The 16,345-nt window shown below is 38.3% G+C and overlaps 1 protein-coding gene across 1 annotated transcript in view; it reads right to left on the bottom strand.

Moving 5' to 3' along the window:
- Nucleotides 1-12,060, bottom strand: part of LOC124144773 (transmembrane protein 62-like) — a 30,763-nt gene extending 18,703 nt beyond the window's left edge. Inside the window, exons 1-7 of the mRNA XM_046514326.2 lie at nucleotides 11,806-12,060; nucleotides 8,065-8,176; nucleotides 6,610-6,747; nucleotides 4,806-4,851; nucleotides 3,887-4,034; nucleotides 2,106-2,230; nucleotides 426-548 (exon numbers count right to left, since the gene is read on the bottom strand). Coding sequence (XP_046370282.2) covers nucleotides 426-548; nucleotides 2,106-2,230; nucleotides 3,887-4,034; nucleotides 4,806-4,851; nucleotides 6,610-6,747; nucleotides 8,065-8,176; nucleotides 11,806-11,982 — 869 coding nt within the window. The 5' untranslated portion in view covers nucleotides 11,983-12,060. The remainder of the gene's footprint in view (nucleotides 1-425; nucleotides 549-2,105; nucleotides 2,231-3,886; nucleotides 4,035-4,805; nucleotides 4,852-6,609; nucleotides 6,748-8,064; nucleotides 8,177-11,805) is intronic.
- Nucleotides 12,061-16,345: the final 4,285 nt, after the last annotated feature.

Here is a 16,345-nt window from a genome sequence, read left to right as displayed (position 1 = left end):
TAATGAGGAAGTTGTTTGCAAGCTCTTATTGAACTTCTATGTTTGAGTGTTCAGATGTGGCTTTCATATTAAGTGTCAAGGTTTAAATCATATTAAACCAAACAAATGCATGCAGAAAACATTTGTTCTACCAACAGAAATGTATCCTGTATTTTTCATCTTCCCTATATTGACAGCTTCAAACAAATATGGGACCAAAACCAAGTCATATTTCATTACTGAAACAAGTTGTTTTCCTTTAAGTTCTAATTTATTTATGTTATTCCACATTCATCAATTTTTGGTTAGGTGGAATCTGTAAACACAGTAAATAAAAATAATGCTGTATGCGTTTTTGGTTTAAGATTCATACCTGTGATTTTTAGAGTTAATTTTTAGAATTTCTATTGTCAAAATCCTGATTTCATCCTGCGTTCAATACTTACATCCTGTTGTCCTTCCAATCTCCCAGTTCCAACTCCAGCATGCCGGTCTTGTGTCGAGTGTACATGTTCGGCATCAGGCCGTTCAGGGTGTGCAGGTGGCCACAAAGGTAGACAATCCCTCGCCTGTGCACAACAAAGTCGATATACATGGATGGGGGAATCAGACTGATGTCCATGAATCGTCATGGTTATTCCCATGTTGGAGAAACATCATGGTTGAAACCACTGAGAGAGTTTGGTTTAATGCTGCTTTGAACTCTATCCCATTCATATCACGGCATGTCATCTTGATGTGGGATGAAAGCCGAAAGTAATGCTGGTCTTAAATGGTTACCACTATGGTGAAACTCATTACCACTGATATGGTGCTGGCAAACTTACAGAAATATATTCAGGGCGATTCTGGGATTCAACCTCAAATTTAAAGGTGAGGAGAAATGGGGCTTAACGTCGCGTTCAAGATTCATAATCAGAGAGATTCTCAGATTTGCACCCCTGATCATTTACTATCTACAGATAAGTGACAAACTGTTTACTATCTACAGATAAGTGACAAACTGTTTACTATCTACAGATAAGTGACAAACTGTTTACTATTGAGATTCAACAGTAAACAGCTAATTATGACAACAACACCACTGGGCTACCTATGTCTGTCTGAGTATACAATGACACCCAAAACATAATAGAAACAGTGGAATATAACTCTCACTGTGGTCATTCATCTGATGCTGCAGTTAGTCCATTAACACTGTGAGCAGCTCCATCTTACACTGCACTAACACTGTGGTGATTCCATCTTACACTGCACTAACACTGTGGTGATTCCATCTTACACTGCACTAACACTGTGAGCAGCTCCATCTTACACTGCACTAACAATGTGCTGATTCCACCTTACACTGCACTAAGACTGTGGTGATTCCATCTTACACTGCACTAACAATGTGCTGATTCCACCTTACACTGCACTAACAATGTGCTGATTCCACCTTACACTGCACTAAGACTGTGGTGATTCCATCTTACACTGCACTAACACTGTGCTGATTCCACCTTACACTGCACTAACAATGTGCTTATTCCACCTTACACTGCACTAAGACTGTGCTGATTCCACCTTACACTGCACTAACAATGTGCTGATTCCACCTTACACTGCACTAAGACTGTGGTGATTCCACCTTACACTGCACTAACAATGTGCTGATTCCACCTTGCACTGCACTAACAATGTGCTGATTCCACCTTACACTGCACTAAGACTGTGGTGATTCCACCTTACACTGCCCTAAGACTGTGGTGATTCCACCTTACACTGCACTAACAATGTGCTGATTGCACCTTACACTGCACTAACAATGTGCTGATTCCATCCTACACTGCACTAATACTGTGGTGATTCCACCTGACACTGCACTAACACTGAGTTGATTCCACCTGACACTACACTAATACTGTGCTGATTCATCTTACACTGCACTAATACTGTGGTGATTCCATCCTACACTGCACTAATACTGTGCTGATTCATCTTACACTACACTAATACTGTGCTGATTCCATCCTACACTGCACTAATACTGTGGTGATTCATCTTACACTGCACTAACACTGTGGTGATTCCACCTTACACTGCACTAACACTGTGGTGTACCACTGACTGACTGTTGTTCTTACCTCATGATGTGCTTGACACCTGGTGGATCCTGCACTATGAGGGAGGTGGGGTAGTGACCAAACCACACAGTCTGATTACTGTCTTTCGTTTCATCTGTATGTCTCTGAAGCTCTGTCACACGATCCTGAAATTATTGCACAGCTGAATGCTCTGGCACAATGGGGGGTCGTCATGTGGTTCACATGCAGTCTAAATCCCCATAATATACTCCAAACAATTCACATTATACAATAGTGTCAGCAAGGTGAAAGTACTGAGTTACACAGGCAGCTGGGCTGTGCGTTGGTGTGCAAAGTAACAAACTGTTTACTATCTACAGATAAGTGACAAACTGTTTACTATCTACAGATAAGTGACAAACTGTTTACTATTTACAGATAAGTGACAAACTGTTTACTATCTACAGATAAATGACAAACTGTTTACTATCTACAGATAAGTGACAAACTGTTTACTATCTACAGATATGCTCTTCATGGATTTTGTTTTTATTTGTTTGTTGTTTAACGCCGCTCTCAGCAATATTCCAGCTATATGACGGCAGCCTGTAAATAATCGAGCCTGGACCAGACAATCCAGTGATTGACATCATGAGCATTGATCCACGTGATTGGGATCGATGACATGCATCAACCAAGTCAGCGAGTCTGACCACCCGATCCCGTTAGACGCCTTGTACGACAAGCATAGTCGCCTTTTATGGTAAGCATGGGTTGCTGAAGACCTATTCTACCCCGGATCTTTACCGGTCCGCTGCTCTTCATGGAACTCAAGTATATGGTCACTTAGACATAGAAAGGACTCATGACAGTTCTTTATCAGGATTTAAAAGACAGCTACGAGATAAATTGCAAAGAACAAAGAGGGATGAAGCATGGTTTACTTCACGATAAACATTGTTCTCATGACATCATTTCTGGAGATTTGAACATGCGTTCGCATTTGATGAAATCGTAAATTAGACGATGTTATTTTTGAGAGGGAAGTGTCAAGTGGGTTGTTCCCCATATATGCAGCTCGGAGACGTAATTAAACGCAATGGCTGAACAATAGCACCCAACAGTGGGAGAGATATGACAATCAGTATTGGATAAAAGGTTCAGATACTAAAAATTATGAGAATATCTGGGAAATACCAAACATAAGCCCCCTTTCATAAAATGGACTTGCCTGACATTGCCGAGGGGAGATTGTATTCAGGGAGTCATCATTATTTAAAAACAGGTAAATATTTTTAAAAATTGTACAAATTATTAATATCAATAAAGAGGCTGTGCATAATGTTGATGTATCATATAAGAAATAATCGACTCATGCAGTGCCCCTTATGGTTTATTCTCCCTGCAGTGTTTTATCGTACAATAAACTCCCACTTGTCATTTACTTCTAAAATAAAGGAGCAACTGTGAGAGCAATTAGACTCCGTTCTTGTAACTGCAACTTGAGGTTGTTTTGTACAAGGGGGCCAAAGCCATAAGACTCTGCACTGACTTGAGGTGAGGTGAAATGGGGTTTAATGTCGTGTTCGAGATTATTGCACTCATATATAATGATGTGCCTGCACATGTGTGTGCATGTGGCTGCATGTACTTAGGTCTAATCATATAAAAAAAAGCAAAAATTTTGCTGATGCAAGCAGTTCCTTGAAGTCAAAGAATTCTTTTTAATTGAGTTAGTTAGTATGGTTTTACACTGCTTTTATCAATATTCCTGCAATATCTATAGGCAATGCTAAAAGCAGCGTAAAACCATACTTATACTCACTCTTCTTTAGACTTACGTCATTCAGCTGACCAAAGAAGTTGAATGGCCTGCGAGGGCCTGGATCTGGACATGCGTCCACGGAGATGAAGGAGTATTTGCCGTACTTGGTGGTGTGAACATACTTGTAGGATGTCGTGTGCTCCAGGCCCTGCGCCGAGTACTGTCTGAAACCAACAAGATCCACAACAGAGATGCAATGAGTGAATCAATACAGGACAGACATTAATTTTTAACCCACAAAAAAATTACTATTATACTTTTTTTGGTTCACCATTGGGCAATAAAAAATAATGATTAATTTTCTTCCTGCATCACTTCCAAATACACACATACTCACCATTGTATCATCCTACAGATGAAGTAAATTGCTGAGTGTATCCCTTCTTTCCTTACTTGACAAAATACACCATAAGATTTGCCCATGTCCACTAGCAGACTACTATTTCCTGATTGATTAATAATAGAGAGGACAGGGCTTGTATTGCATTATTAAGCCAAGCGATGTCACTCATTTCATATTGTTGTCTACAGTTATTTGTGTTAATGATTAAATTATCATTGTTCCCATGTCCATATACAGCATGCACATCACTTTTCACATTTATACCTCCATTAGCGCTACAAATATTGCAGTCAGTTCTTAAATAATTGATTTATTGTGAACTATGATTCGAAGGACATTTACACTATATCTGGTTGAAGGTAATTACATGCAAAGTAAGAAACAGTGGAGCCTGTATCAAGGGACATGATGAAAAAGTTACGGATCACATCAAACCTGCTCCCTCTCTGACTACAACTAACCTACTTCTTCTTCAGATTAAAATTAATGTTGTACAACACATATCTGCAAGGAATCCAGAAACCTCATCAAAAAGATTACAACTATTTTCTCTTGTTCAATGTATACTTTAGCATTCAACATGTTTACCGACCTGTACAAGTTCTGTTGACTTTGTAGATCTGGCACATCAAATGCATCTGAAAAAAAATTTGAAACTAAACAAACTTTAGCATTTATGCAAATTCAGAAAACAGTAATGTTGCTCCCATTCATTTCCGTGTCGTATTATTCTGGTATTATTCTGTTTGTCATATTCATGATAGATGTAGCAGGTATCTATAGTATGTCTCTGACTTGCAATTGTTTAGGTGAGGTGATGTGAAATGGGTTTTAACATCACATCCAAGATTATTGCACTTAAGTGCATGCACATGTGTCTGTGTGTGGCTGCTTGAACCAGTACTAGTGCTGGCCCACTGAGATACCATGCCGCAGTTTAACATGAATACCCCACTCAGACACAGTATACTGACTCTGAGCTTACCAGTCCTTGTTTTAGCCCCTAAATGTCGAGTGCCAGGCAGGGTAACAACAAGTACCATCTTTTAATGTCTTTTAGTATGATGCGGACGGGGATCGAACCCCCGACCTTCCACTCTCTAGACGGATGCTCTACCATTCGACTACTGAGATGGCTGGCCTAGCAAGAGATGGAAATGAGTGATCTATAATCTGTTATCTCAAAGATGACAAGTACCATCTTTGAACCTCTTTTGGTATGACATGGCCAGGGATCAAACCCATGAACTTACGCTCTCCTCTCTACCCAGGTCCACCTCTGAGGTGGACCTTTGCATTTAAGATTAATGTATGCACATGCACATTAGAATAAGATTTTGTTTGTAGAACCCATATATATATCAACCAATGCTTTTTTTAAAGAAACCTGTAAACTATGCGATAAAACAACCTCTGTAAGTTTATCTTGTAAAACAATGTGACATAACGTTTTGAGAGGTAAAAAACAAAAAAACAACAACATTGTTTCGGTTCACGTAACACGAATAATTCATAAAAATCGTCAGTGTAGGCTTTCTGTTTGATGGAGCAAGACACCCTTTTACTGTTTTTTGTCGTCAACCAATATTCGCTGTCTTTACAGACGTAACCTGGACCAATATTCATGGTCCTTATAAATGTAAAGTGTGTACTTGCTCCTATAGTAAGTGGTTCATTCCTACATTTGTGGTCATGTACCTAACACAGTTTCTTTATTTATATTTATTCATGTTTAGTTACCCATATGTCATCAAAAGAGAATCACGTTTAATTACCCATATGTCATCAAAAGATAATCATGTTTAGTTACCCATGTCATCAAAAGAGAATCACATTTAGTTACCCATATATCATGAAAAGAGAATCACGTTTAGGTTCTCATGTCATAAAAAGAGAATCACTTTTAGGTATCCATATGTCATCAAAATAGAATCATGTTTTGTTACCCATGTCATCAAAAGAGAATCACGTTTAGTTACCCATGTCATCAAAAGAGAATCAAGTTTAGTTACCCATATGTCATCAAAAGAGTATCACGTTTAGTTACCCATGTCATGAAAAGAGAATCACGTTTAGTTACCCATATGTCATCAAAAGAGAAAATCACTTTTAGTTACCCATATGTCATCAAAAGAGAATCACGTTTAGTTACCCATATGTCATCAAAAGAGAATCACGTTTAGTTACCCAGTAATTGTATAATTTCAAGTGGAGTTAGAAGGACGGAAGGTAGACATGTGATCGTCGCCTTCCACTGCGTAACATAAAGTTATAACAAGAGTTTTCTCAATTTCAAAATGAAGAATGAAAGCTATGGGGTTCCTTATGTCCAAATGTAAAGGTGCGTCTAGACTCAAATGCCCCTAGTTTCAAAGACTGCTTTGTCCAGTGATCACCATGGTTTCCCCTGATGTCCAGCCATCTGGCGTTGTGGAACTTGCTACATTCCCTCATGGTCTTGTGGTACTCCTCCCACTCTGCCCGATACTGGCGTGATCCTCGGCCATCTTTTTCCTTCGCATCAACAAGATCCCCTAGAAAATGGAGAATGGTGTTTTACTTCATGGTTGTACTACAGCTATATATATATATATATGTCTGCTTCTGGAATAAGGCCAGGTCAGGCAAATCAGTGGATGATCTAAAACACAACACCCAAGAACAAACACATTGCTTATCCAGTGTGCTATATCTCCATTCCATCAGATACGGTACCATAGCTTCATTTTCAACTGTATTCAACAAACATGCCACTACAAATACATGTGTAATCAGAATAGCGAGAATACATAGAGGTGATCACGCTTGTGTGTTTGGGGATGGTAAATATCCTGCATTAGGAAAAAACATTGTATTTAGCAAGCCTTGGCGAGCTAAATACATAGTGTTTATTCCTAATACAGGATATTTACCATCCCCAAACACACAAGCATGATAAACTCTTTATCATATAATGTCATTCTTTAATTCTGTGCTTCAAAATTGCTTTCCCCTCTCTCACAAACATTACCGAAACATTGCGAGTTTTCCTGGAATGCGCGCATTAATATTTATTACGTCATAGGGTAAATGATGTGTCAGTCGGACAGTGACAGTAGCCAATATAGTTCCAACTGGAATCTGTTTCTTATCCAGTGGCAAGCAACATATACGCAAAACAACAATTGTTTTTAATGGCCTTTTGTGGCAATCCATCGGTCTGTCCGCTAGAGTAACTGCCCTTTGTCAAAGGGAAGCTACTCTGACCCTAGTCTATGAGACGTCACGGCCATGGTCAGACGTTGACAGTCGGTCTGTCCTGTCATAACGTTAAGAAGTGTAGTCAGATGTACACACAGCGACAAAACGAAACAAGGTAACAATAATTATAAAATGCCTTAGCTACGTAACAGTTAGACACAGATTTTCAGTATATTAGACTGTTCTTTTGATAATGATAGCAATTTTCCCTGTAGTTTATCCAGATTCCCGATGGTTAATTCTGACTCAATCGCCGAATGACGAGGGCAACGCCATGTTTGTTTATAAACAGTGAAAGTAGTCCCTACTTGACCTTTGATATTTGCATCTCTATCCGCATATGACCCCAACGGATATAGTTTTTATCCGTTGGCTTTATCCTGCCGAAAAACCTACCCATTTTATGATAAACAATTATGAGTGAGAGAAATCCTGGCTAACTTAGTGAGAAGAGAGAGGGAGATGGTGATGCCACTTCCAAAAGGAAGCTTTGGTCCAGAATGGGTTCATTATGACAGAATGGAGATATTATTCCGTGGTTAATCAAGGATGAAAAAAGATAAACGTAGAATATGTCTCGAGGCAATGTAACCCAATGCATAGATCCTCACCTGTGGCCAGCACAATGTCAGGTTTGATCACACTCAGGTAGTCTCTGCAAAATCTCACTACATCTGGCGCTCGTTGTTTGTCATAAAACTTGCTGATGTGGAAATCTGAAATCTAAAACAGTCATCAGTGTTTATTATCAATGATTGTTTACCAAACAACATACCAGTGCTGTTTTATCACACACAAAATACCTTGCAGATATCTTACAAGTTTAAATTGATAACCAATAGAAATATGTACATGAGCATTTAACATTTGTTGAAGTTCTCAAAGTTAATATTTTAATCTTTCTAAAAATGATAAAGGGTAATTTTGTGAGTTATTGTATAGTCATTAGTGTTATTTTATAAATAACACATTTTTTAATGGTCTCATACTGGTCTGCACTGATAGATACAGAATGTTGTTTTATTCAAACATATATGCTGTCCTTTTCAGACACTTAACATCTACACAATCTTAGTGTTTTAGTTTCATGTCTACTATGAAACCTAATCACCCTGTACCTTCCCTTGCATACTTCAAGTCAAACGACACATGAGATTATTGATGAGATATCGTGCTATCTATATAAGTTTATCACCATTCATCGGTTAATTCTTGCCTGATGCAATCCATTGTAAATATTGCCACGTCTTTTCTGATGCAATAAGACCAGATTTTTTTCATATGTTGGTTTTACTTTTGGGGGAAAATCCTGGTCAGCATGGTCAGTAGTTCAAAAACAATTCAGATAGTTCTATTTTTTTTCATGTTGCCATGTGGGCAGAGGTTGTTCCACTTGCAGTTTAATCTATTGCTATTGCATGGACATACTTTTGTAGGGAACATGTAAATTACAGTCAGCAGGGAAAAATAGTCCTTTTCTGGGGGTTTTATTTGTCAATTGTCTTCCCTATGATTTGAAACACCTTTAGCATGTTTAGTTCTAAACATTTAAAGGTGTAAGATAATATTGCATATTACATACCAAAATTCTCAGATTGTTTAATGATTGCAACCAATTTAAGGCTAAACATTCTACTTTGAATGACAGACAAAACTATTTATTAGTATAACTGAGAAAGGAAATGCAAATTAGCATATATAGAAAAATTGGATAATGTGATAAACATGGATCATGGTAGCAAATCAGGGTGGCATATTATGAAGTATTATTGTAAACAAACAAAAAGACTGAAAGGATATTTTCCTCACATAGAAGAAAATGATGTTGTGTATGAAGATGATATTAATAAAACAAATATATAGAATAAGTCCTTCGTAGGCATTGCAACTGTTGATAATCCCAATGATGAAATTCCAAATGATATTTTGGAAAACGTTGACTTTTGTGTTCAGAGAAAAGGTCTCCAAAAATCTGAAGTTAGAGACATTTTGTTATCTCGATGTTTCCAAAGCAACAGGGCCTGATAACATTAGTACTTGTATCGTAAAATATTTAGCAGAACAATTATCAGTTCCTTTAAGTAATTTCATTAATTCCTCTATATTAACTTCACATTTTCCAGATAATCTGATATATGGAAATAGTGCATGGTTCCCTCTTGAAATCGTTTGAAAGTTATTTAAATAATAGAAAACAACTGACTGTAATAAATGGGTTTGAATCTAATATAAAAACAGTAAACACAGGAATCCCACAGAGGTACGGTCTTAGGACCAATAATATTTTTGGGATTCATTAATGATAAAGTGAATAATATTCAGTGCCATAAGAAGTTATTTACTGCCGATACATCTCTATAAGTAATTATTGATGACCCTGATTCATCAACAATATCTTAAAATACAGATTTAGAATCGACAGCAAAATGAGCAAAATAAAATAAAATGAAATTCCAACAACAGCAAGTACAATGCCAGATCTATTAATGAACAATATCAAGATTGAATCTGTTAATGCACACAAACATCTTGGACTAACTCTGCAGACTGATGGTCAGTGATAGATGCATATCAATAATATTATTGCCAATGATCAACTGTTTAAGAAGCTTGAAATACCATCTTCAAAGGAATAGCTTCTAAACTGTATATAGCTCATTCATTTTACCAATATCAGATTATGGTGATTACATCTGGAATAACTGTACAAAGAAACAAGACATGTCGCTTGAAAAACTTTATTATTCATTAAGAACCATATGTGGATCTGCAAGAGGAGTGTACCAAATCTATAATGAAATGGGCTATTCATTTCTAAGTGGCTGTCACTTAACTCATAAAATACTGTACTCAGTGTAATAAGCGCCCAGGGCAAAATTAGGAATAGGGGGCTCTTAAAAGAATATTATTTTGGTGAAAAAAACGGAGTTGAAAGATAAATTTCGTGGTTTATGTTGACAGCCTGAAATGTTTATGTACGACAGATATATTTTTCCAGAATTCAATTGCCCATAATTGAGGGTGCATTTAACACACATGCGTATTATACGCAAATAAATAAGTCATGTGTACATTGATCAATTGGAAGGGGTGCTAATTGGGATCGTTCATTAGCCAATATATTAGCAAATATCGCCGTGGGCGCTTATTACGTCGAATACGGTATGTGACTTTCATAAAATGTTTTATAAAAGAATGCCAGATTATCATATGCTACAAGGTACTCCACCCTACTCCAAATTCCACTTTGTCGCACAGAAACATACAAAAAATCGTTTTGATCATCTACTGTATGCAACTGGAATATATTGGATGACACTCTACGATGAATAGACTCTTTGCCTTTATTTAAAAACACTTATGATAAAAACATACAAAGCAATGTATATCACATCTTCAAAACATATGGAACTAGAGTTAATCAGATTATTCATTGTAAACTTTGACTTGTACACAAATGTAATTCTTTCATTAGTGATATTTCAACTTGTAGCTGTGGATTTTACTGTTTCATTATCTTTTGCAGTGTTCAAATTTCAGCCATGTGAGATCTACCTGTTTTTGCTGCGATAAGGTATATGGTATAACAGCTGTATTGTTTGGTAATGCAGACTTGCCAGATGCATTAAATTTTAAGATAACTGAATCTGATTATTCACCCAAACAGATCGCTTTCGTAACAAATTTTACATGTTTATACAAAACAAGCAATGTGTGTAAAAATTATGTTTTACTCTCTATAATCTAAGTCAAGCTAACTAATACTATGTACCATATACACTGTTGTCTATAGCATGATTTGAAAATTGTATTGATCATATGTGGGTACTGGAGAGGTCTTCAAATAGGTATTATGCCTGTTGACCAATCCAGGTTTTCATTCATGGAAACAAAAATATTGTTTAAACTACACTATTTACATTAGGTGTCTTACATTATTAATCTTTATAGTACATTTTTGTATTTGCCCTGATTTGTCAATGCAGTGCATAGTTCATGTACTTAAGACTTAATATGATGTTAAGACGCTGAAAGAACACGTTGAATTCATACAATGAAGTCTTTCTCATTTGTGTTATGGTTCCAGTATAATGGTTTAAGAAGTAAGATAAATAACTAACAAAAAATAACTAATTTCAGTTGTTTGGGGAATGTGTCTCAACGACTTTTTCTGGGGATCTCCTTATCACCAGCTGATGCAATGTTTGAACTGACACTCTTTCAGCATTTGTTCAGTTGTAGCATGTTTATCTCAATAGTCTATTTGCATGAGTGATTGTCATCACAACGTTATGCACATTTCTAATCAACATACATTCAACTACTGTGAATCATTATGTCAGATTACGCACCTGTACAACCCAAAACACTCTATCATACTTATCACCCATTTTTTCTTCATTCTTCTCAGCATCATTTTGTTTGGCAACGTGATCGTTCCCAGTTCTTGAATCAATTAAATCCACGATAAATGCACACATAACAGCTATGCCAAGGAGGTACACAATGAGTAAATGTAACAGTCGCATTTCAAACCCGTAAGTCCCCTCATGTAGAGAACACTAATGGGTTAATATTTCGTCAACTGATTTTAGCAGACACCATTGCTAACAAATCAAAGGGAGGTAATTCTTGAAAATACACATACACTTGCCATCCACGAAAGAATGACGTGGCTTGTCATACGACATGTTATCCTGAACTATAAATAGACGTATATTACTCAGTTCTGTTTAAAGTAACAGTATTACATCGACAGCAGCCCTTCTGTCCTGAAAAATATTACTTTTTATGAATATATAAGTCGACAATAAATTATTATACTTCTTCAATGTTCAACCTTCGACGATTCATACAAGAAATATTGATTTTGAACACACGAGGTTTGGGTTCAAAATAGTTTTTGTATAGTCATTTGAGTCCGTCTACATATTTACAGGTTGGTTAGTTTTGGCAGAAACAAAAAAGAAAGACTTCTAAATAATTATTTCCGTAAGAGGCTCTTGAATGCCAAATCCTTTAGTTTAAAGACTCTGTATTCACGACTCTCTTAAGCTCACACTCAACTAATCCCTTGTAAAGTAATGTGTTTGTCATAGTTTTTCATGTATAAAATTGTTATTTTCACAAAAAGAACTAATGCTATAACTGTGTCTTTCGGAATGATAATCATTTTTATTTCAGTGTTCGTTTAATAGTTTAAATAGCTACCGATGAGGAAAAACATGGAGTAAATTATTAATTTTCTGTAATGGATAATGCTAATGTTGTTCATTAAAGTACATTTTAAAAAACATTTTAATAATAACCAAAATGTACGAACACACAATGCCATTTAGAAAGTGGTCAAATGTAACAGATACTTGGTTGGTTGCGTTTCACCGTATCCTGACGCCACGGGACGTGCTCATAACACCAATTACTGGTTTGTCCGATCCCGACTCAATTAATTACAGTACATAGTTCACTAGTGGATTGATCCAATCATCCCACTGGTGTTGAAGACTTCCCCCTGGTAATGTAAACGTCCTCCGCAGTTGACATTACGTCATTATCGTCTGCGTGATGCCTGCCAGACAGTTCTTTCTTCATGCTTGGGAGGAGAGGGATATCTGACTGTGCCAAATCTGGTGACTGCAGAAAATGTTCAAAGTGTCCAAAGCCACAGTCATGCATTGAAGCCATGGCGACAAGCCGACAACAGACTCGTGCAAAGGTGCATTGTCCTGATGAAATAACGCACCTCTATTGGGTGTTCCACAACGTTTAGCTGTCAATTGATCTTCCCACGCAGCTGCCTAAACTGATTAGAATAATATTGACCATATATGGTCTGACCTCTCGGAAGGCCCACCAGGAAAACGAAGCCATCACCTTGCCAGATGATGGAACAGACTTTGTCTTCTTCGTCGGAGATGTCAGATGTCTCCACCGCTTTGATTGTGGTTTAGTCTCTCGGCAAATGGTGACCCTGAAGCGTGCTAAAACCTTTTGTCACGCTTAATTCATTCCTCAGGACGTTATCAACACTCCCATGAGAGATTCGTACTGTATATGATATGTGACGCGTGTTGATTCGCTGATCATCCACATTTTCCTTTGTGAGGGCTGTTGAAGGTCTTCCTGGTCACGTCATGCCGAATACCCGGGTTAAATTCCCCACATGGGTACAATGTGTGAAGCCATTCTGGTGTCCACCGCCGTGATATTGCTGGGATATTGCGAAAAGCTGCGTAAAAACGAACTCACCCGCTCACTCTTCCTGACCATGGATCATCGTCGAGGCTCTCTCTTCCCCTCTTGAAGTCTGCTGCCCAAATTTAACAGTGGCAAGGGAATGCGCTTCATCCCAAGTGAAGTTTACATCATGTCCGCGTGGATGGATATGTTATAGTTTCTGTTGAAGATACTTGATGACAGCGTGGTAGCCAACTGTGTCCATTTCCATCAATTTGACACAGAATACCTAGTCACATTGATGCACGTAGGACCTTGCTGCCAGGATTTGGGTTTCCATGCAGCGTGTAAGCATGAGAAGGGTTGTACTCCATACCTGTACATACAAACTGCAAGGGCGTACTATACGTCCTTCGTAGTTAGGCTCAGAATGTTTCAGCAACTCGTCTTATACAGCGTGTCTTTCGGAAAAGGAATTTGTGACAAATAAATATGTTAAACTGCCCTGATCTCACGTTATATCAACATAATAACTGTAAAGAATGAGCCTTGGCTTATCGTTTCACCCAACCTACATCCACATGACGCAGACGAAAGAACTCGAGTCAGGTTACATACATGTATACAAGACGACTGGTCCCCCTGCACGGATGGCCCAGTCGTCTAAGGCGCCGCGATTCACCCTGCAGAGTTGCGTCCCTTGGGCACGCCAGAAACCTATGATCGTGGGTTCCAATCCCGGTTCGCTCCGATTATGTTTCTAGGTTTGTCAGCACCATAACTGTGCTCGTGGGTTTCACCGAAGTGGTAAAAGTCTGAAACCTGCCCTTCGGGCTTTCCTCCCACATTAAGCTGACACGTCGTGATATAAGTGGAATAGTGTTAAAAGCGGTGTTAAACCCAACTCACTCATTCACTGTTCGTTGGTGCTCGTCAGATATATAATCACTCCCCCCTATCCCCCACCCCCTACCTTACTCACTCACTCACAAGAAGGGGTGAAAGGTGACTTTATAAAAACGCATTTTATGAACCGAACACCTATTTCTTTCAATGATGTAACTGTCACAGAGCTGGGGTTTCCTCTCGTTTGGAAGCTCAGTCCGGCGATGGTAGACAAAACTCGGGTGAAGTTTAAGACGCCAGGTGTATTGCATCTTCCCATGGCAAGAGAGTTAACTGACTATAAAAGTCCAGTTTCCACCCTTGCCGAACATGGCTGGAATTACTGGGCTCGATCGTAGCGCCACCACTGGCTTTTTCCAGGTATGTCCCTTCTAAACCTCTCCTATGGACCAATCAGATTCCACCTCTCGTATCACATGCATTTGCTTCACACAAAATGGTGGCGCCCAGTCAAAACGATCTGATCGATAACCAAGACCTATATTGTGATAAAACGGGTCTTACATCGCGAAATGCATCAAATCACGTGAGCTTCTTGATTAAAAACATGAAAAGATTGGGAAAATATCTGCTGACAAGGAGTTGGCGGTGCACATGCTTTGCAAATCCTGCAATCGACCGAAATCTGCACGACAGTTTACGAACCGGATTTCGATTTCGGTGCGCGAATTTGATTGGACTATGCGTAGACTCGTTAGTCCAGCCAAAATGTAAATCCATAATACCAGCCTAGTTCGGCAAGGGTGGGAACTGGACTTTTATAGTCAGTTAACTCTCTTGCCTCGGGAAGATGGGTGTATTGTTGCGGGCTGCGAAGGGTCGAAATGGTATACAAGTACAGTGGTGGTAATCACGTGACAGGACGGTCACCGGGATGGTGTGGGGATTCGGACTTCTCTTATACGCATGCATGAAGTTGGACGGCGATTCCTCGCCAGTGACCCGCCTACATGTACACCTGTGTCAATATAGCTTCATTGAGAGGCATTTAGAAGTTGGAGTACTAAGTACTCGCTCCTACTTGTAACAAAGAAGTTGTTCATCCATTAATCTTATCCTCACGTGTTAATGTAGACTTTTATAGATAGCACTCGGGATTAAGGATCCTGCTCAGAAGGGGATTTATGTTTAGAAGGGATAAGTGGAATGTTTGCTGAACATATTAAAAAGACAAAGGAGATAGAATTTCGTTCCACTTTGGAAGTATCTTGAAAGAATTTAGGTATTTTGATAAATGGAAGTTTTTAAAAACACCTATAGAAGTAGTTTTCACTATGACAATAAACATGAACGTCGCTGAATACTGTATGGGATATTCTCGCGATCTCGACCTTTGGAAACGAGCTAAGTATGACCCAAACACGAGAATGCGAGATTTGGCCAAAATCTCGCGATCTCGCATTCTCGTGTTTGGGGCATATTTAGCTCGTTTCCAAATGTCGGGATCGCGAGAATGTCCCTTACAGTTTTCAATACATGACAGACAGACACATACTCTATACACGTCTCACCTCATGTACAGCAATATTATACATAACAGGCATTTACAGATAAAGCACATGCATAATTCCTTGTGGAATTGTGGCTACATATAAATATGTACACTTCTAAATACTTTACAATAATTATATATTTTTAATAATTATTATGTACAAATAAAAAGTACCCGAACATACTACAAGCTTCGGCGACGAGATAAGATAAGAAAAGAAAGAGGGTTTTGTCATTAGAAATAAAAGCGACAAAAGACTAAAGTTTCCATAATCATACGGAATCTCTGCTGAAAGCAGTTTCGATTGTATGATTCCG

This window comes from Haliotis rufescens, unplaced genomic scaffold (assembly GCF_023055435.1).
Source record: "Haliotis rufescens isolate VD_foot unplaced genomic scaffold, xgHalRufe1.0.p SCAF_3, whole genome shotgun sequence".
NCBI lineage: Eukaryota > Metazoa > Mollusca > Gastropoda > Lepetellida > Haliotidae > Haliotis > Haliotis rufescens.
This window is presented reverse-complemented; position numbering and strand designations above follow the sequence as displayed.